We start from the raw sequence: 22,354 nt of genomic DNA, 5'->3' as shown, positions 1-22,354 counted from the left end.
CCCCAACCCCCTGTTCTCTTCTCCAGGTGCCCAACCTGATGATGGATACCCAGTTCTCAGAGTTTACCCCTGACATCACACCCATCATGCTGGCAGCTCACACAAACAACTACGAGATCATCAAACTGCTGGTCCAGCGCAAAGTCACCATCCCCCGGCCACACCAGATCCGCTGTGACTGCGTGGCGTGCGTGTCCAGCTCAGAGGTGGACAGCCTGCGCCACTCCCGCTCCCGCCTCAATGTCTACAAGACCCTAGCTAGCCCGTCCCTCATTGCCCTGTCCAGCGAAGACCCCATCCTGACCGCCTTCCGCCTGGGCTGGGAGCTGAAAGAACTGAGCAAGGTGGGAAACGAGCTCTGTCAGGATTACCAGGAGCTGTCCCAGTCGTGTTAAGGGTTTATGAAGGGTTTATAAAGGGGTTTTAACTAGTTTATGACTCTTCCAGGTGGAGAACGAGTTCCGTTAGGAGTACCAGGAGCTGTCCCAGTTGTGTTAAGGGTTTATGAAGGGTTTATAAAGGGGTTTTAACTAGTTTATGACTCTTCCAGGTGGAGAACGAGTTCCGTCAGGAGTACCAGGAGCTGTCCCAGTTGTGTTAAGGGTTTATGAAGGGTTTATAAAGGGGTTTTAACTAGTTTATGACTCTTCCAGGTGGAGAATGAGTTCCGTCAGGAGTACGAGGAGCTGTCCCAACAGTGTAAGCTGTTTGCCAAGGACCTGCTGGACCAGGCCAGGAGCTCCAGAGAGCTGGAGACCATCCTCAACCACCGTGACTACCTCAGTGAGGAGCTGGACCCAAAGGACTGCCGCGACCTGGCCAAGCTCAAACTGGCCATCAAGTACCACCAGAAAGAGGTGAGAGGGAGAGGAGAGAGGGCCATGCAGAAGATGTCTGGTATAGTGAGGGTGTCCTTAGCTGAATGGATTGGCACTGTATCAGGTGAAGTGCTCACTGGGCACTATGCTGGCAGTGTTACCTATTTCAACAAGCACATCTTCCTGTATGCTTGTGATAATATCACTAGAGTGCCAATGATGAATTTCCATGCGTTGTTTCCTAGGATATTTCTTTATGCAGCAAAATGTCAGTTGCTGTCAGTGACAGTGACAAAACACTTGACTAATAATAATCTAGCACACTAGAGGAAATGAACCTGACATTTGAGAAGAGAGCAGTGACTAGAAGAGATCTGTAGACAATGGAAGCTTGATGGTCGAGCACTTTAATTCAAATCGTCTTGATATTGAACAGTGATAACAGGACCAATTTGAGTTGTGTCAGAAATTGTAGTCATCTCACCATCTATTTGTAAAAAAATATCTACAGGAATAGCATGTAGAAGTGAGTCACAGCGTTTAAGTCTAAATGAAACGAGACACAGGCAAGTCGAGAGCTTGGGTGATCAGCTGGCTTGTGTTCTCTCATTGCCAACTAAAGGGATCTATTCACAGTTTACTATACCACTGAGAATTCTGCCATTCTGTTGCTTCTTTTTGTTGGTATAAAATAAATTTGGCACGCTGTCTTTCCTTCCCTTTTGTACCCCGGGAGAGGTCTGACAAACACACCCTCACATATGTGTGGGCCAAACAAAAGCGCACACTCATCCTCACTCGCATACACACACGCACACACTCCTCTTGATTGGAATGCTGGCATTTGGCTGCTCCTTTGTTGTGAGCTGAATACTGTATTTCTCTCTGCAGTGTAATAAATTCTCAGTCTTCTCCAGGTCTGCAGGGCTGTTAAGAGAACCTAACCAACCACACTGGGGAAAAGGCCAGGTAGAATAATCATGCCTCGGTCAGCAAGTAGGCTACAGCTCTTTCATCCTTCATCCTCAGACCACTACAGTCAGCAACACACTCAGTTCAGTCAGCATTCAGACATCTTATGGTTGGTTAAAGTTACCTTATTCAAAACAGCAATCATTCTAGAGGTAGATGGTCAGAGATGAAGGACAGCACATTCACGTGGGAGTTGAGTGCCTGGTTGTCAGGGAGAAGTCGGGGGGCATGGGGGCGGTGGGAAGACAGCAGGGTTAAACTAGTTGAATTCAGCATGTGCATCCAATATATATGCACACTTGGGAGGAGGGGGAACTACTGTTTGGGATTGATAGAATCAGCTGCTCTGCTGGGACTGGTTACCCAGCATGCCACAGTTAGTAAAGTCGTTCAAATCGGGTCGTTGGTCCCTCATCCCTATGCATCCACAATCAAATCAAACTTTATTTGTCATATGCGCTGAACACAACATTCACCTTACCGTGAAATGCTTACTTACAAGCCCTTAACCAACAGTGCAGTTCAAGAAAGAGTTAAGAAAATATTTACCTAATAAACTAAAGTCAAAAATGATAAAAAGTAACACAATAAAGTAACAATAGCGAGGCTATATACAGGGGGTACCAGTACCGAGTCAATGTGCGGGGATACAGGTTAGATGAGGAATTTGTACATGTACGTAGGGAGGAAGTGACCATGCATAGATAATAAACAGCAAGTAGCAGCAGTGTAAAAACAAAGGGGGGGGGGGTCAATGTAAACAGTCCGGTGGCCATTTAATTAGTTGTTCACTAGTCTTATGGCTTGGGGGTAGAAGCTGTTAAGGAGCCTCTTGGACCTAGCCTCGGCGCTCCGGTACCGCTTGCCGTGCGGCAGAGAGAACAGTCTATAACTTGGGTGACTGGTGTCTTTGACAATGTTTTTGGCTTTCCTCTGGGCTGTATGCACTACTCTCTGTAGTGCCTTACGGTCAAATGGCGAGCAGTTAGCATACCAGGCAGTGATGCAACCGGTCAGGATGCTCTCGATGGTGCAGCTGTAGAACTTTTTGAGGATCTGAGGACCCATGCCAAATCTTTTCAGTCTCCTGAGAGGGAAACATTTTGTCGTGCCCTCTTCATGACTGTCTTGGTGTTTTTGGACCATGATAGTTCGTTGGTGATGTGGACACCAAGGAACTTGAAACTCTCGACCCGCTCCACTACAGCCCCGTTAATGGGGATCTGTTTTGGCCCGCCTTTTCCTATAGTCCACGATCAGCTTTTTTGTCTTGCTCACATTGAGGGAGAGGTTGTTGTCCTGGCACCACACTGCCAGGTCTCTGACCTCCTCCATACAGTCTCATCATTGTTGGTGATCAGGCCTACTACTGTTGTGTCATCAGCAAACTTAATGATGGTGTTGGAGTCATGTTTGAACAGGGAGTACAGGAGGGGACTAAGCACACACCCCTGAGGGGCCCCAGTGTTGAGGATCAGCGTATTAGACATGTTGTTGCCTACCCTTACCACCTGGGGGAGGCCCATCAGGAAGTCCAGGATCCAGTTGCGGAGGGAGGTGATTTGTCCCAGGGTCCTTAGCTTAGTGATGAGCTTCGTGGACACTATGGTGTTGAACGCTGAGCTGTAGTCAATGAACAGCATTCTCGCATAGGTGTTCCTTTGGTCCAGGTGGGAAAGGACAGTGTGGTAGGATTCAATCTTAATCCTGTATTGACGCTTTGCTTGTTGGATGGTTCATCTGAGGGCATAGGGGGATTTCTTATAAGCGTCCGGATTAGTATCCCGCTCCTTGAAAGTGGCAGCTCTAGCCTTTAGGTTGATGCGGATGTTGTCTGTAATCCATCGCTTCTGGTTGGGATATTTACGTACGGTCACTGTGGGGTAGACGTCGTAGATGCACTTATTAATGAAGCCGATGACTGAGGTGGTGTACTCCTCAATGCCATTGGATGAATCCCGGAACATATTCCAGTCTGTGCTAGCAAAACAGTTCTGTAGCGTAGCATCCGCGTCATCTGACCACTTCCGTATTAAGCGAGTCACTGGTACTTCCTGTTTTAGTTTTTGCTTGTTAGCAGGAATCAGGAAGCTTGAATTATGGTCAGATTCACCAAATTGAGGGCGGGGGAGAGCTTTCTATGCATCTCTGTGTGTGGAGTGAAGGTGTTCTAGAGTTTTTTTCCTCTGGTTGCACATGTGACATGCTGGTAGAAATGAGGTAAAACTGATTTAAGTTTGCCTGCATTAAAGTCCCCAGCCAATAGGAGCACCGCTCCTGGATGAGTATTTTCTTGTTTGCTTATGGTCTTAGTGCCAGCATTGGTTTGTGGTGGTAAATAGACGGCTACGAATAATATAGATGAGAAGACTCTTCTTAGATAGTGTGGTCTACAGCTTATCATAAAGTACTCTACCTCAGGCGAGCAATACCTAGAGACATCTTTATTATTAGACATTGCGCACCAGCTGTTATTGACAAATAGACACACTCCCCCGCCCCCCGTCTTACTAGACGTAGCTTCTCTGTCCTGCTGGTACATGGAAAATCCCTCCAGCTCTATATTATCTGTGTCATCGTTCAGCCACGGCTCTATGAAACATAAGATATTGCAGTTTTTAATGTCCCGTTGATAGTATAATCTTGATTGTAGGTTATCCATTTTATTTCCCAATGATTGCACGTTGGCAGTGGGAGTTTACTCGCCTATGAATTCTCAGAAGGTAGCCCGACCTCCACCCCCTTTTTTCTGTTCTGTGTCAAGGTCAGAGGTCATATGTGGGAGGTTAGCTCCAGGGACTAACACAGGGAAGTTAGTTTTACTGCAGGAAAGTTGACGAGAGCCTGGGACTTTACGTAGTACACATCACCTCTGAAGCACTACGTGGCAGAAGCATATTAAAGATATGTACGATCTCCACCCCAGCATGCTTCTATTGTATTAGGTTTTAGGAATTTCTTGGTGGTTGGACGTACTATCACTCTGTACAACACTGGCTCAGTCTGATACTTTTGTTTTGATTTCCCTTATGGATCTTTTTCCTGTATCTGTCACTGTCTTCCTCTCCAGTTTGTGTCCCAGCCAAACTGCCAGCAGCTCCTGGCCACCCTGTGGTACGACGGTTTCCCTGGGTGGCGCAGACGCCACTGGGCGGTCAAGCTGGTCACCTGCTTCACCATCGGCCTGCTCTTCCCCATCTTCTCCCTGGTCTACCTGCTGGCCCCTAGGAGTGGCCTGGGCCTCTTCATCAAGAAGCCCTTCATCAAGTTCATCTGCCACACAGCCTCCTACCTGACTTTCCTTTTCCTCCTCCTCCTGGCCTCCCAGCACATCGTGAGAACAGACCTGCACGTCCAGGGCCCGCCACCCACCGTGGTGGAGTGGATGATCCTTCCCTGGGTGCTGGGTGAGCAGAGGGATGGGGTGGGGGGCGAAAAGGTGACTGGGGAGAGCTACCTTTATCGTTAGATAAAACTCTAACAGGTTCTAACTTGTAATTGGGTTGATATTGAAAAATTCAAAGCTGAATTAATCTGTTTCTGATTTGGACTAGTTACACGTTTACACTGTAAAACTATTGTGACAGGTGCCATTAATTGCAGTGTGCAATGTCACATGTCTTACTGACGGACACCTGTCTGCCCTTCAGGCTTCATCTGGGCTGAGATAAAGGAGATGTGGGACGGCGGCTTCACTGAGTACGTCCATGACTGGTGGAATTTGATGGACTTTGCCATGAACTCTCTCTACTTGGCCACCATCTCACTCAAACTAGTTGCTTACTTCAAGGTGGGTTGTGAGGGTTAAGAAATTCCTGTCTATTTATTCTTGCCAACGTACACATTCCAACATAACCGTGGCCTTCTGACATGTAGCTAATAGTACTCTCTCTGCCTCTCTCTTGTCTCCACAACAGAACAGCATCTCTCTCTCTCTCTCTCTCTCTCTCTCTCTCTCTCTTTGTCTCTCTCTCCCTCTCTCTTTGTCTCTCTCTCTCTCTTTGTCTCTCTCTCTCTCCCACTCTCTCTCTCTTTCTCTCTTTCTCAATTCAATTCAATTCAATTCAATTCAAGGGCTTTATTGGAATGGGAAACATGTGTTAACATTGCAAAAGCAAGTGAGGTAGATAATATATAAAGTGAATATATAAAGTGAAATAAACAATAAAAATGAACAGTAAACATTACACACACAGAAGTTTCAAAACAATAAAGACATTACAAATGTCATATTATATATATACAGTGTTTTAACAATGTACAAATGGTAAAGGACACAAGATAAAATAAATAAGCATAAATATGGGTTGTATTTACAATGGTGTGTGTTCTTCACTGGTTGCCCTTTTCTCGTGGCAACAGGTCACAAATCTTGCTGCTGTGATGGCACACTGTGGAATTTATCAAAATTGGATTTGTTTTCGAATTCTTTGTGGATCTGTGTAATCTGAGGGAAATATGTCTCTCTAATATGGTCATACATTGGGCAGGAGGTTAGGAAGTGCAGCTCAGTTTCCACCTCATTTTGTGGGCAGTGAGCACATAGCCTGTCTTCTCTTGAGAGCCATGTCTGCCTACGGCGGCCTTTCTCAATAGCAAGGCTATGCTCACTGAGTCTGTACATAGCCAAAGCTTTCCTTAATTTTGGGTCAGTCACAGTGGTCAGGTATTCTGCCGCTGTGTACTCTCTGTGTAGGGCCAAATAGCAATCTAGTTTGCTCTGTTTTTTTGTTCATTCTTTCCAATGTGTCAAGTAATTATCTTTTTGTTTTCTCATGATTTGGTTGGGTCTGATTTGTGTTTGTGAACAGAGCCCCAAGACCAGCTTGCTTAGGGGACTCTACTCCAGGTTCATCTCTCTGTAGGTGATGGCTTTGTTGTGGAAGGTTTGGGAATCGCTTCCTTTTAAGTGGTTATAGAACTTAACGGCTCTTTGCTGGATTTTGATAATTCGTGGGTATCGGCCTAATTCTGCTCTGCATGCATTATTTGGTGTTCTACGTTGTACACGGAGGATATTTTTGCAGAATTCTGCGTGCAGAGTCTCAATTTGGTGTTTGTCCCATTTTGTGAAGTCTTGGTTGGTGAGCGGACCCCAGACCTCACAACCATAAAGGGCAATGGACTCTATGACTGATTCAAGTATTTTTAGCCAAATCCTAATTGGTATGTTGAAATTTATGTTCCTTTTGATGGCATAGAATGCCCTTCTTGCCTTGTCTCTCAGATCGTTCACAGCTTTGTGGAAGTTACCTGTGGCGCTGATGTTTAGGCCAAGGTACGTATAGTTTTTTGTGTGCTCTAGGGCAACAGTGTCTAGATGGAATTTGTATTTGTGGTCCTGGTGACTGGACCTTTTTTGGAACACCATTATTTTGGTCTTACTGAGATTTACTGTTAGGGCCCAGGTCTGACAGAATCTGTGCATAAGATCTAGGTGCTGCTGTAGGCCCTCCTTGGTTGGTGACAGAAGCACCAGATCATCAGCAAACAGCAGACATTTGACTTCGGATTCTAGTAGGGTGAGGCCAGATGCTGCAGACTTTTCTAGTGCCCGCGCCAATTCGTTGATATATATGTTGAAGAGGGTGGGGCTTAAGCTGCATCCCTGTCTCACCCCACGACTCTGTGTGAAGAAATGTGTGTGTTTTTTGCCAATTTTAACCGCACACTTGTTGTTTGTGTACATGGATTTTATAATGTTGTATGTTTTACCCCCAACACCAGTTTCCATCCGTTTGTATAGCAGACCCTCATGCCAAATTGAGTCGAAGGCTTTTTTGAAATCAACAAAGCATGAGAAGACTTTGCCTTTGTTTTGGTTTGTTTGGTTGTCAATTAGGGTGTGCAGGGTGAATACATGGTCTGTTGTACGGTAATTTGGTAAAAAGCCAATTTGACATTTGCTCAGTACATTGTTTTCATTGAGGAAATGTACGAGTCTGCTGTTAATGATAATGCAGAGGATTTTCCCAAGGTTACTGTTGACGCATATTCCACGGTAGTTATTGGGGTCAAATTTGTCTCCACTTTTGTGGATTGAGCTGATCAGTCCTTGGTTCCAAATATTGGGGAAGATGCCAGAGGTAAGGATGATGTTAAAGAGTTTTAGTATAGCCAATTGTAATTTGTTGTCTGTATATTTGATCATTTCATTGATCAAATATGATCAATATTCATTGATCACCACAGGCCTTTTTGGGTTGGAGGGTTTTTATTTTGTTCTGTAACTCATTCAATGTAATTGGAGAATCCAGTGGGTTCTGGTAGTCTTTAATAGTTGATTCTAAGATCTGTATTTGATCATGTATATGTTTTTGCTCTTTATTCTTTGTTATAGAGCCAAAAAGATTGGAGAAGTGGTTTACCCATACATCTCCATTTTGGATAGATAATTCTTCGTGTTGTTGTTTGTTTAGTGTTTTCCAATTTTCCCAGAAGTGGTTAGAGTCTATGGATTCTTCAATTACATTGAGCTGATTTCTGACATGCTGTTCCTTCTTTTTCCGTAGTGTATTTCTGTATTGTATCTCTCTCTCTCTCTCTCTCTTTGTCTCTCTCTTTGTCTCTCTCTTTGTCTCTCACACTCTCTCTCTCTCTCTCTCTCTCTCTCTCTCTCTCTCTCTCTCTCTCACACTCTCTCTCTCTCTCTCTCTCTCTCATCTCCACAATAGTACAACAGCTCTCTCTCTCTCTCTTGTCTCCATAACAGTACAACAGCTCTCTCTCTCGCTCTTGTCTCCAAAACAGCACAACAGCTCTCTCTCTCGTCTCCACAACAGTACAACAGCTCTCTCTCTCTTGTCTCCACAACAGTACAACAGCTCTCTCTCTCTTGTCTCCACAACAGTACAGCAGCTCTCTCTCTCTCTTGTCTCCACAACAGTACAACAGCTCTCTCTCTCTCTCTTGTCTCCACAACAGTACAACAGCTCTCGGCCGCGGGAGGAGTGGGAGATGTGGCACCCAACGCTGATAGCCGAGGCCCTGTTTGCTATCGCCAACATCTTCAGCTCCCTGCGCCTCATCTCCCTGTTCACAGCCAACTCCCACCTGGGACCTCTGCAGATCTCCCTGGGACGCATGTTGCTGGACATCCTCAAGTTCCTCTTCATCTACTGCCTGGTGCTGCTGGCCTTCGCCAACGGGCTCAACCAGCTGTACTTCTACTACGAGACCAAGGCCTCGGACGAGCCCAACAACTGCAAGGGCATCCGCTGTGAGAAGCAGAACAACGCCTTCTCTACGTGAGTCATCTCATCTGAGACCCTTTGTCCTGGGGAAATTAGAACGGAGAAAGACAGATACTGTGTAATGACAAAAGGAGGGGTTTGGATAAACAGAAAGAAGGGTGTATAGAGGGATGGACGGGACCAGTACATTCTGAGACAAGGGAGGGAGTGAAGAAGTAGAAGGCAGGGTAAAGTAAGGAGGGTAGAGGGAGGAGGGTAGAGGAAGGAGGGTAGAGGAAGGAGCTTGAAATAAATTGAGAGAGGAGGAGAATATGAAGAGATGTAAATAGACAGAAGTGTTTGGGAAGAGGAGCAGGAGGAGGATGGCAGGTACAAAACAGGGTCTTATACTCCAATACCTATTACAATAGAAAAGCCCTTTTGATTTGTCCCGATGTTTCACAGAGAAACTAACAGTATACACATAATCCTCTCCCTCTCCCGTAATGAATAAAATATACTGCAGTGTACTAAATCTCATTTTCTTCCTTCAGCCCCTGAGTCATTCTGGAGAATGAGCCGTTTGTGTCTCTCGCCTCCATCTGTTTTGGGAGATTTTAGAGGTTCATTGAGTTACTGTAATGCAAAATATCAGTTTAGGATTCAAAAGCTTCTGCTGTCTGGCTTTCTAATCCTTGCTCTTGGTTGGCAACGCTGCATTTGCAGCTTACAGGACTATGGTAATCGTTTCTGGCTCATCAAAGTCCAAATAAAGGGTTTTGTAGAAAAACACAAAACTCAAAGAAAGTCTGTCTCTGTATGGTGTTCTTCCCCAGGCTGTTTGAGACGCTGCAGTCCCTGTTCTGGTCCATATTCGGCCTGCTCAACCTGTACGTGACCAACGTGAAGGCACGCCATGAGTTCACAGAGTTTGTGGGAGCCACCATGTTCGGTACCTACAACGTTATCTCCCTGGTGGTGCTGCTCAACATGCTCATCGCCATGATGAATAATTCCTATCAGCTCATCGCTGTGAGTCAGACACATACACACAGACACACACACACACACAGACACACACACACACACACACACACACACACACACACACACACACACACACACACACACACACACACACACACACACACACACACACACACACACACACACACACACACACACACACACACACACACACACACACACAGAGATGTCTGCTAGCTCCTTTATTATGGGAACTCACATCCCACTGGTTACACTCTGGTTGAAACAGCGTTGTTTACACGTCATCTCAATTAAATTATGTTGAACCAATGTGGAATAGACATTGAATTGACGTCCTCGCCCAGTGGGGTGGCCATCTTTTTTTTGTGGAGTTCTTGCTGGTGCTTATGGGTAAAGACTTTGGTATGCAAAAAAAACAAATGATCAGTGCTTCTGCTGCATGCTGAGCGTGTCTTGCAATTTATCTCCAAGACGTTATGCAAAGCGTCTCTCACTCTCTGCAGGAATAACAACCGGATGAGTAATTGTCATAAAATATCATGTAGATCATGAAGGTTTTATTGAAGGTGAGTTTTCACCTCAGAGAGTCTGTATTTTTCTGGTGCTGCATCACACAGAGACATTATTATTATCCTTTATTTTCCTCCATGTAACCTTTCTGCCAGAGCTTTATGTAAGATGAGGAGAGAGGCCTTCCGCCCATGTATCACTCTCCCTGGGAGCTGTGGGAAAAAACCTAAGTACACCACACACACCACGCACACACGCACACACACACACACACACACACACACACACACACACACACACACACACACACACACACACACACACACACACACACACACACACACACACACACACACACACACACACACACACACACACTCACACACGCACGAATACACACACACACACACTCACACACGCACGAATACACACACACACACACACTCACGCACGCACGAATGCACACACACACACACCACGCACACACACACACACACACACCATGCACACACACACACACACACACACACTTTGATCAACCAACCAAACCCTCACCCCTCCACTCAGACAACAGCTCATTGCCTGAGGCAGATCTATGGAAGGGGAGACAGGATGTAACTACAGGATGAGGAAACAAGTATTTTAGCCCTGCTATTAAGTGGGTTGTCATCACTCTGTGATAATAACAGTGACTGAATAGGATTTAAGAGTTTAAATTCTACTAGTGAATCCTCAACCTCCTTTAATATCTAAATGCCTTTGCACAGGACCATGCGGACATTGAATGGAAGTTTGCCCGCACCAAGCTGTGGATGAGTTATTTCGACGAGGGAGGAACTCTCCCGCCGCCCTTCAACATTGTCCCCAGCCCCAAGTCAGTGTGGTACCTGTGTGTGTGGACGTACAACCGCCTGTGTGGAGGGGACCAGCCCAGCCCTGACGAACTGAGGAAACACGAGAACTTAAAGGAGTTCACGGTAAAACATTTACAAACCTGTCAACATAGTAAACACATTCATGACATTTCACCAGGCAGTTTCCTTTGGCTGTGTCATATCAGAGAAGGATGTTCATGTTCACTCTCTTTCATGTGATTGGTTTAGTACTCATCATTGTCCTGTTCTTCTATTTCCATATAACATCCAAACAGGATCCTTGCCTGTAAATGTCATGGAGAGCTTTAGAATAGCGTTGGGGCTATCAGTGTTTGGCCCAGCTGGGATGTTACTGACTAAGGGCTGTATATCCTGGTTGTCCAGCTTCCAGCTGAAGTGAGCAGGCACATGTTGCCAAGCAACCCTGCCTCATGCTCCCAATTCCCTGGACGTTTCCCATTCAGCTGAACTTCTCTCCTCTGCTAGCAGCAATTGCCTGTTCTACTGCTCTCATAGTCTACTGTTCTACTGCTCTACTCCACACTCCTGCTAAAACACAGGCACATTGCCTTCAACCAATTAAACACAACAGACACAAACTCAGCCACGCTCAAGGTCCTTAACGATATCATAAACGCCATCGATAAGAGACATTACTGTGCAGCTGTATTCATCGACCTGGCCAAGTCTTTCGACTCTGTCAATCACCACATTCTTATCGGCAGACTCAACAGCCTTGGTTTCTCAAATGACTGCCTCGCCTGGTTCAACAACTACTTCTCTGATAGAGCTCAGTGTGTCAAATTGGAGGGCCTGTTGTCCGGACCTCTGGCAGTCTCTATGGGGGTGCCACAGGGTTCAATTCTCAGGCCGACTCTCTTCTCTGTAAACATCAATGTTGTCGCTCTTGCTGCTGGTGATTCTCTGATCCACCTCTATGCAGACGACACCATTCTGTATACTTCTGGCCCTTCTTTGGACACTGTGTTAACTAACCTCCAGACGAGCTTCAATGCCATACAACTCTCCTTCCGTGGCCTCCAACTGCTCTTAAATGCAAATAAAACTAAATGCATGCTATTCAACCGATCATTGCCCGCACCTGCCCGCCCATCCAGCATCACTACTCTGGACAGCTCTGACTTAGAATACATGGACAACTACAAATACCTAGGTTTCTGGATAGACTGTAAACTCTCCTTCCAGAATCACATTAAGCATCTCCAATCCAAAATTAAATCTAGAATCGGCTTCCTATTTCGCAACAAAGCTTCCTTCACTCATGCTGCCAAACATACCCTCGTAAAACTGACCATCCTACGTGATGTCATCTATAAAATAGCCTCCAACACACACTACTCACCACTGCGACCTATACGCTCTCGTTGGCTGGCCCTTGCTTCATACTCGTCGCCAAACCCACTGGCTACAGGTTATCTACACGTCTCTGCTAGGTAAAGCCCTGCCTTATCTCAGCTCGCTGGTCACCATAGCAGTACCCACTCGTAGCACGCGCTCCAGCAGGTATATCTCACTGGTCACCCCCAAAGCCAATTCCTCCTTTGGTCGGCTTTCCTTCCAGTTCTCTGCTGCCACTGACTGGAACGAACTGCAAAAATCACTGAAGCTGGAGATTCCCATCTTCCTCACTAGCTTTAAGAACAAGCTGTCAGAGCAGCTCACAGATCACTGCACCTGTTCATAGCCCATCTGTATACAGCCCATCTATCTACCTCATTCCCATACTGTATTTTTTTATTTTGCTCTTTTTGCACCACAGTATCTCTACTTGCATATCCATCTTTTGCACATCTACCATTCCAGTGTTTAATTGCCATATTGTAATTACTTTGCCACCATGGCCTATTTATTGCCTTAACTCTCTTATTTGACCTAATTTGCACTCACTGTATGTTGATTTTGTTTTCTTTTGTTCTACTGTATTATTGACTATCTCTTTTTCATTCCATGTGTAACTCTGTGTTGTTGTATGTGTCGGAACTGCTTTGCTTTATCTTGGCCAGGTCGCAGTTGCAAATGAGAACTTGTTCTCAACTAGCCTACCTGGTTAAATAAAGGTGAAAAAGTGAATAAAAAAAGACACATGTATAGGGATATAAGATAATAAGGCATATGCACCCTTTAGATCAGCAGTATGGTTGAAGAGGAGAAAATATAGCGGAAGAAAAGACCGACATGATCCTTGTATGGATGCATCTAACAGGACAGAGGAGGATAAGCCATGAAATACATGTAAAACTGTGGTGGTCATTTAATTAATTTACTGCTAATTGCTCATGTCTTTTTCATTGCTCTAAAATATATAAATTGTGCAATTTGAGCCCACTCCATATTAATGCAAACCTTTCCTACTGCTGATTATGAAGGCAATGCACAGAGCATTTGGAAAGTATTCATACCCTTGGACTTTTTCCACATTTTGTTACGTTACAGGCTAATTCTAAAATGGATGAAATTAGTTTTTAGTTTTAGTTCAGGTGCATTCTGTTTCCATTGATCATCCTTGAGATGTTTCTGCAACTTGATTGGAGTCCACCTGTGGTAAATTAAATTGATTGGACATGATTTAGAAAGGCACACACCTGTCTATATAAGGTCCCACAGTTGACAGTGCATGTCAGAGTAAAAACCAAGACATGAGGTCGAAGGAATTGTCCGTAGAGCTTTGAGACAGGATTGTGTCGAGGCACAGATCTTGGGAAGGGTACCAAAAAAAATGTCTGCAGCATTGAAGTTCCCCAAGGACACAGTGGCCTCCATCATTCTTAAATAGAAGAAGTTTGGAACCACTAAGACTCTTCCTAGAGCTGTCCACCCGGCCAAACTGAGCAATCGGGGGATAAGGGCCTTGGTCAGGGAGGTGACCAAGAACCCAATGGTCACTCTGACAGAGCTCCAGAGTTCCTCTGTGGAGATGGGAGAACCTTCCAGAAGGATAACCATGTCTGCAGCACTCCACCAATCAGGCCTTTATGGAAGCCACTTTATGGAAGCCACATGTATCAAGGCACAAGGTGAGACCCACATGCAGACACAGGAGGCAGGTGGTTAGAGTCTTACAATGTTTAATAATCCAAAGGGGTAGACAAGAGAATGGTCATGGACAGGCAAAAGGTCAAAACCAGATCAGAGTCCAGGAGGTACAGAGTGGCAGACAGGCTCGTGTTCAAGGCATACAGGCAGGTAGAGAGTCCAGAAACAGGCAAGGGTCAAAACCAGTAGGACTAGAAAAGGAGAATAGCCAAAGGAGTATTGGAAAAACACGCGGGTTGACTTGACTAAGCAAACAAGATGAACTGGCACAGAGAGACAGGAAACACAGGGATAAATACACTGGGGAAAATAAGCGACATCTGGAGGGGGTGGAGACAATCACAAGGACAGGTGAAACAGATCAGGGCGTGACAACATGACAGCATGTTTGTAGTTTGCCAAAAGGCACCTAAAGACTCTCAGACCATGAGGAACAAGATTCTCTGGTCTGATGAAACCAAGATTGAACTCTTTGGCCTGAATGCCAAGTGTCACGTCTGGAGGAAACCTGGCACCATCCCTACTGTGAAGCATGGTGGTGGCCGCATCATGTTGTTGGGATGTTTTTCAGTGGCAGGGACTGGGAGACTAGTCAGGATCGAGGGAAGGATGAACGGAGCAATGTACAGAGAGATCCTTGACGAAACCTGCTCCAGAGTGGTCAGGACCTCAGACTGGGGCAAAGGATCACCTTCCAACAGGACAACAACCCTAAGCACATAGCCAAGACAATGCAGGAGTGACTTTGAGACAAGTCTCTGAATGTCCTTGAGTGGCCCTGCCAGAGCCCGGACTTGAATCCGATCGAATATCTCTGGAGAGACCTGAAAATAGCTATGCAGCAACGCTCCCCATCCAACCTGACAGAGCTTGAGAGGATCTGCAGAGAAGAATGGGAGAAACCCCCCAAATACAGATGTGCCAAGCTTGTAGCGTCATACCAAAGAGGACTCAAAGCTGTAATCACGGTCAAATGTGCTTCAACAAAGTATTGAGTAAAGGGTCTGAATACTTATGTAAATGTGATATTTGTTTTTTATTTTAAATACATTTGCACTAATGTCTAAAAACCTGTTTTTGCTTTGTCGTTATGGGGTATTGTGTGTTGATTGATGAGGGGGAAAACACTAATAATCAATTTTAGAATAAGCCTGTAATGTAACAAAATGTGGAAAAAGTCAAGGGGTCTGAATACTTTCCTAATGCTCTGTATGTATATAAATTCCTTAGGTCTTTAAACACGGTTCAGAACATGTTTATTTAAGTCACTCTCCCGGTACAACTGTAAAATGCAGAGAGACCTGTAAAGTGATACTGATATATCTGTGCTGTTGATAGAAATTCTGCATAACAACAAGTCATCAAGTCATTCGATTCTTCTGCTTTTCATGTGGTTCTAGGAGCGTCATGCTGACAACCTGATTCAGAACCAGCACTATCAGGTAACCGTCTGCTATCATGATAACCACGGACAAGAGCTTTTACACCTGCATTGCTTGCTGTTTGGGGTTTTAGGCTGGGTTTCTGTACAGCACTTTGAGATATCAGCTGATGTAAGAAGGGCTATATAAATACATTTGATTTGATTTGTTTACACATCTCTCACAAACACCTCTTATTGGGCTAGATCCCTGACATTAATATACTGTACCAAACATGTGTGCTGCACATGTTTATTAGAATATATTACACTGTTGACCATGCAGCAGAGTGGGAGACATTATATATTACACTGTTGACCATGCAGCAGAGTGGGAGACAATATATATTACACTGTTGACCATGCAGCAGAGTGGGAGACAATATATATTACACTGTTGACCATGCAGCAGAGTGGGAGACAATATATATTACACTGTTGACCATGCAGCAGAGTGGGAGACATTATATATTACACTGTTGACCATGCAGCAGAGTGGGAGACAATATATATTACACTGTTGACCATGCAGCAGAGTGGGAGACAATATATATTACACTGTTGACCATGCAGCAGAGTGGGAGACAATATATATTACACTGTTGACCATGCAGCAGAGTGGGAGACATTATATATTACACTGTTGACCATGCAGCAGAGTGGGAGACATTATATATTACACTGTTGACCATGCAGCAGAGTGGGAGACATTATACAGTGGGGCAAAAAAGTATTTAGTCAGCCACCAATTTATTTTTTATTTTACCTTTATTTAACTAGGCAAGTCAGTTAAGAACAAATTCTTATTTTCAATGACGGCCTAGGAACAGTGGGTTAACTGCCTGTTCAGGGGCAGAACGAAATATTTGTACCTTGTCAGCTCAGGGATTTGAACTTGCAACCTTTCAGTTACTTGTCCAACACTCTAACCACTAGGCTACCCTGCCGCCCCATATATGACACTGTTGACCATGTAGCAGAATGGGATAGAATATATGACACTGTTGACCATGCAGCAGAGTAGGACAGAATATTTGACACTGTTGACCGTGCAGCAGGGTAGGACAGAATATATTATCCCCCCCTGCACTTATCAGTCCGTCCTCGCCTCAGTAATTGCAATTAGCCCCACCTTTGGCGTCCCTCCTCCCCTTCCCTTCCCCAGCCAGGGCCTTGTGCTGCTGGGGCTCCCCTGCTGCCTTCTAACACCAAGCAGACTAAACCAGACTTAAATGCTTTGACTGGAGGCTGTCCAATGAACGCACTTTATCAAAGAATACAGCTGCCGCTCCAAATGAATGAGATTGGGCAATAAGGCAGAGCCTATCAGAGAAAGGGGTGCTCTGAGGCAGCCTTTTGTGCATGTGTTGAGTTGAGGGTTATGCGTGTTTCTTACCCTTCCATAGTGTAGATTGTTAGATTAAATATACAAGCACCTCCACAAAAAATGTAATGGATTTGTTTATTCGCAAAATAATCCATCTGTAAAAGAGTCCGGTTTGATTGGTAATTTGTCTCCTGAACATGCAAATGAATGCAAAGTTATGCCCGTCCAGATTTTCACCTCAAGCTAATAACAATGTCTGAATATGCCTAAACAGTGTTTCCTTGTTAAACCCAGAATGCAAATGTATGCATGTAAGGAAGGAAGAGCCCCTTTACCCACATCTCAGATCATTTCCTCCTTAGGGACAAGTCTAGAAAAATAGCCTACAAGATGCTAATTTGTTAAATATGCCCATAACTTCATCATATAATGTAGGGTATGTAATGTGACTGTCTCTATTTATTTATATTTAACTAGGCAAGTCAGAACAAATTCTTATTTTCAATGATGGCCAGTGGGTTAACTGGTGAACAGTGGGTTAACAGTGGGTTAACAGTGGGTTAACTGGTGAACAGTGGGTTAACAGTGGGTTAACAGTGGGTTAACTGGTGAACAGTGGGTTAACAGTGGGTTAACTGGTGAACAGTGGGTTAACAGTGGGTTAACAGTGGGTTAACAGTGGGTTAACAGTGGGTTAACAGTGGGTTAACAGTGGGTTAACTGGTCTAGGAACAGTGTGTTCAGGGGTACCTTGTCAGCTCGGGGGTTTGAACTTGCAACCTTCCAGTTACTAGTCCAATGCTCTAACCACTAGGCTACCCTGCCGCCCCTATGTGCAGGAGGTGATCAGGAACCTGGTAAAGAGGCATGTAGCAGCCATGATCCGCAGTGCTAAGACAGACGAGGGACTGACTGAGGAGAATTTTAAGGTGGGTTTCTCAGAAGTTTCCTATTTAAACATTCATCCACAAAATGTGCCTTTATACCATAGTCATAGAACAATATCTAACCTCATTGTGGATCTCTATATCCTCTCTATCCCCGTCTTAACTGTTCTGTCCATCCTCTCTATCCCCCTCTTAACTGATCTGTCCATCCTCTCTATCCCCCTCTTAACTGATCTGTCCATCCTCTCTATCCCCCTCTTAACTGATCTGTCCATCCTCTCTATCCCCCTCTTAACTGATCTGTCCATCCTCTCTATCCCCCTCTTAACTGATCTGTCCATCCTCTATATCCCCCTCTTAACTGATCTGTCCATCCTCTATATCACCCTCTTAACTGATCTGTCCATCCTCTCTATCCCCCTCTTAACTGATCTGTCCATCCTCTATATCCCCCTCTTAACTGATCTGTCCATCCTCTATATCACCCTCTTAACTGATCTGTAGGAGCTGAAGCAGGACATCTCCAGTTTCCGCTATGAGGTGTTGGATCTGCTGGGGAACAGGAAGCCCCCGCGGAGAACCTATTCATCCAGCAGTGAGGCCACTCAGCAGGACGAGGCCAACAATGAGGGGGAGGGAGGGGCCGGACAGGGTCAGTCCAGGGACCAAGGGGCCAAGGGGGTGTCCTTCAGCATGTCGACCGCTGAGAGGAAGAGCAAGGACTCTGGGTTCAGTGTCTCTGCCCTCTTTAAGTCCATGTCAGGGGTGGAGGGGCCAGTGGACAACAAACCAAAGTGCAACGGGCTGCGGTTCTCCTCCTCCTCCCCTTCATTTGCTGTGTTCAGCCGCACTGGTGGCCAGCTGCAGCGCTTCTCCAAGTCCAAGAGAGACTCCATCAGGCGGCTGGGTCTGCTCTTCTCCCGCATGAACGGACACGTCCCAGAGCACAGGGCCCCTCCTCCTTGCATGCACCAGCCCACCTACAGCATCTCAGATGGCCTACTTCATCAGCCCACAACCTGGCCGGACGTCCATATCGCCCCCGATCCCCAGGTTACATGCAGCCAGTTTCACCTGGACCGGCTGGGGGTGAACCTGAAAGAGCTACCCCAGGCCCAAGCCCCTACCCAGGCCCCACCCCAGGGTTCACCCCAGCAGGCTAACGGGAGTGACAGCCTGCTCCTACGGCCCCCGAGCCTCTCTCTGCCGCCCCCGGGTCACTCCCTACCGCCCCCGGGCCTCTCCCTGCCATCCCTGCACTGTGCTTCTGGCATCAGGGACTCCAGCATCAGGGCCTCCAGCTCCCAGGCTGTCCTCCTGGGCTCTAGTGAGGACATGTATGAGTCCTGGATAGGACCATGTGATGAGCTGGACTCTTCAGAGTGGTGGGCTGAGCAGGACTCCATCACCACACAGCTTTAGAGACACCCGCCACCCACAGAATAATGTAGGACAGCAAACTACAATATGTTCAGGTCACACTGCTGAGGACAGAGAAAAAAAGTGTCTGACACAAGTATTCAAAACCCAGGACTAATTTTCTCAAAGATATCATAGGAAGATTCTAAACATGTAATGAAAAAAATAAAAAAAAACATTATTTATTGCAATATAACTATGTTTGCATACTGCCACCTACCTGTGATGCTTAGATCTTTGTTTGTGGATTGTAAGTTCACTATCCTCTCTCAACACGTGTTCTCATACAGTTTCTGCCCAGTTAATTCTATTTTACCTATCAACTTATCACTGAGACAAGGGGGTCATATACACAGGTCAGCTATTACCATTGTCCAAACTTCTACTCTCTTACAAATATGTTTAATCTCTTGTTGCAAGTTTTTCTATTGTCTTTTACCAGACTGTTTAGTGTGCCACATACAGGTAGTGTGCCACATACAGGTAGTGTGCCACATACAAATGCCAGATGTCCTCTATACAGTCGTGTGGTCCTTTTGGTACATCATAACCTAAACATGGATGGTTAATATCATGGTGGAATATGTTTATTTCAGGTTAAATATTTTCAAGTTGTTTTTGGACAATTAACTAAGAATACTGTCCTCTGTTTTACCATGAAAGTTTTCTTTTTCTAGTTTCTTGGAAATAAGTCACTACCCATTTTTGGCTATTGAGACAGGAAATGCATGATATTAGTAGGGGTAGGTTTATTTATCCATAGTTTGAATGTGTTTATTTATAGTCTCATTTACTTTGGACAAGATGGTTATGAATTATAATACTCAAGATCAATTTGGCAGAGGACCCCTACGCAAACAATGATTCATAGTTGTTGAAAACAAGCTTGTATACAAATACACATTTTTATTTGATAATTTGATTAAGCGTTATCTATTCAAATATATTAAACCATATTTGACTGATTCTTCGGAAAACTAGGATTCCAAGACTGGGCCATTGTGATATGATAGGCTGTATAGTGGTCAAATAAAACTGGACTGAACTGTCCAAAATGTTGAAATAGCTATACTCTGGGCTATTAGTGACAACTCAATGCATTCGCTAGTTGCAGTATTCAGGATTCACCTTAGATAATGTGCCATCCCATCAATTCAAAATGAACAGTTTAGTAATTGCATTTGATCTTTTGACCAATCAGATCAGCAATTTTGCCCATAATTGGGAAAGATCCGAATTTGGCTGACTGTGTAAACACAGCCAAGCTCAGTGAACAAAACTGCCTGAGTACCAGTGAGCTAGCACTCTCCATGGTGCTGATTATGACAGGAAGGGTAGCAGCAACATCGGTCATGTGCTGTCCAGGGTCCTGGCCCTCAGATACCATCATCGTACCAAATTACTTCTCTAAAGCAGGGCTCTCCAACCCTGTTTATGGTAAATGTTCCCTCCAATCCTAATCAAGCGCACCTGATTCTAATAAGAAGCTGGTAGATAAGCTTAATCAGGTTAGTTCAAAGATTCTTGAAAGTTGGGGACAATCCTTGTCCGGCAGGGAAACTTTATTTATAGGTGAATTTTATAAAGGAAAACATTTTTTGTAATTTGTAAAAATATTTTTAGTATTGTTAATTTCCCTGTCAGGCTCTGTGCCAGGAAATGCCGCAGTCCTATCAAAATGGCTAACTCCCCCCAAAAGTGTTGAAAATTTTGTTTATTGCAATAGCCCTCTGATTAAGGAATATTTTTCTCAAAACTGACTCCTAAAAAACTCAAAATGAATCAGAAATTAGCAGGGTTAGCTATACCATCTCCTGATTACAGGTATTGCAACAAGACAAGGTAACCCATACAAATTAAATGGAAGTATGGAGGTAGTTGCCATTTATGAAAGTGTTATTCAATTCTATGAGCTATAGTAGTAAAGGCTAAATTCAATATTTTATAAAATAGGTTTATGATCCATGGTATGACCATCTTAAAACAATTACATATGTTAGCTTAGTAGAAGCCTCAAAGGATGAGACAAGCCAACTTTCAAAACAAGTCCTTTTTGGCTAGCCACAGCAGAAAACTAGCAAGCTAGGCAGCTGTTTAGCGTTGTAGTACATTCACTAATTTGTTTGTAAACAATTAACAAGCTAGTTAGCTACCACGTCATGTTCTTGTCAACCAGTCAGAGTAGCTAGCAAGTAACAAGATATGTCAAAAGTCTAAAAACCACTTCAGGGCAAATAAATCAGATTTGACCGTCACATGCCCAGGAATCAGATTTATGACTTCAAACTACCTATGCTGAAATGTGGCTTGAAATGTCTGATTCCATGTGGCTTTTGGCTGTTCAGACTTCAGGAAAAACAGATTCAAATCTGATATGCCAAAAAAAAGTGGCTTTAGATAACTCAGTCTATGGTTCAAATATGTTTAATTAGGTTTTAGAATCATAAAGCAACTTAGGAGAAACTATATTGCTACTGTGTATACCGCTTGAATAAAAGTAGAAAATATGCAATTTGTCAAATCTGTAAAACAAACTCCTTCAGAGTGCTGAAAGATCTAATAGAACGTTTGTTTTTAATTGGGGATTTAAATTAATACTTTTCCATATTTTACAAATGTTTTTATTTTATTGATCTTGGATGCAAAAATATGTCTGTTTTGAGTAGCTGTTGTCAACTCAGTCAGTAGCTTGTCACCGGTCACTAATGGCTAACCCCCTTAAGATACATTTGTCAATACTTGCATCACTGTTCTGCAACACATGCTTAAACTATTAAAATATTTGTTGTGCTACACCTAATACCATTTTCTTGATAAATATTGTTTTAGGTTCTGAATCTAGAAAAACATGCTGAAATGCAAAATTAGCCCTGACACAGTGAGTGCTATAAA

General features: G+C 44.4%; 1 protein-coding gene across 1 annotated transcript in view; it reads left to right on the top strand.

Moving 5' to 3' along the window:
* LOC109873656 (short transient receptor potential channel 5-like) overlaps window positions 1–22,262 on the top strand; it is a 40,272-nt gene extending 18,010 nt beyond the window's left edge. Inside the window, exons 3-12 of the mRNA XM_020465300.2 lie at window positions 27–344; window positions 654–857; window positions 4,861–5,197; window positions 5,441–5,580; window positions 8,715–9,037; window positions 9,799–9,994; window positions 11,248–11,457; window positions 15,810–15,851; window positions 17,996–18,085; window positions 18,548–22,262. Of these exons, the coding sequence (XP_020320889.2) occupies window positions 27–344; window positions 654–857; window positions 4,861–5,197; window positions 5,441–5,580; window positions 8,715–9,037; window positions 9,799–9,994; window positions 11,248–11,457; window positions 15,810–15,851; window positions 17,996–18,085; window positions 18,548–19,465 (2,778 nt within the window). The 3' untranslated portion in view covers window positions 19,466–22,262. The remainder of the gene's footprint in view (window positions 1–26; window positions 345–653; window positions 858–4,860; window positions 5,198–5,440; window positions 5,581–8,714; window positions 9,038–9,798; window positions 9,995–11,247; window positions 11,458–15,809; window positions 15,852–17,995; window positions 18,086–18,547) is intronic.
* The last annotated feature ends 92 nt before the right edge of the window (window positions 22,263–22,354 follow it).

The sequence above is a fragment of the Oncorhynchus kisutch genome, linkage group LG29, assembly GCF_002021735.2.
Source record: "Oncorhynchus kisutch isolate 150728-3 linkage group LG29, Okis_V2, whole genome shotgun sequence".
Taxonomy (NCBI): domain Eukaryota; kingdom Metazoa; phylum Chordata; class Actinopteri; order Salmoniformes; family Salmonidae; genus Oncorhynchus; species Oncorhynchus kisutch.
The sequence above is the reverse complement of the archived record's forward strand: the minus strand, read 5'-3'. Positions and strand labels throughout refer to the sequence as shown.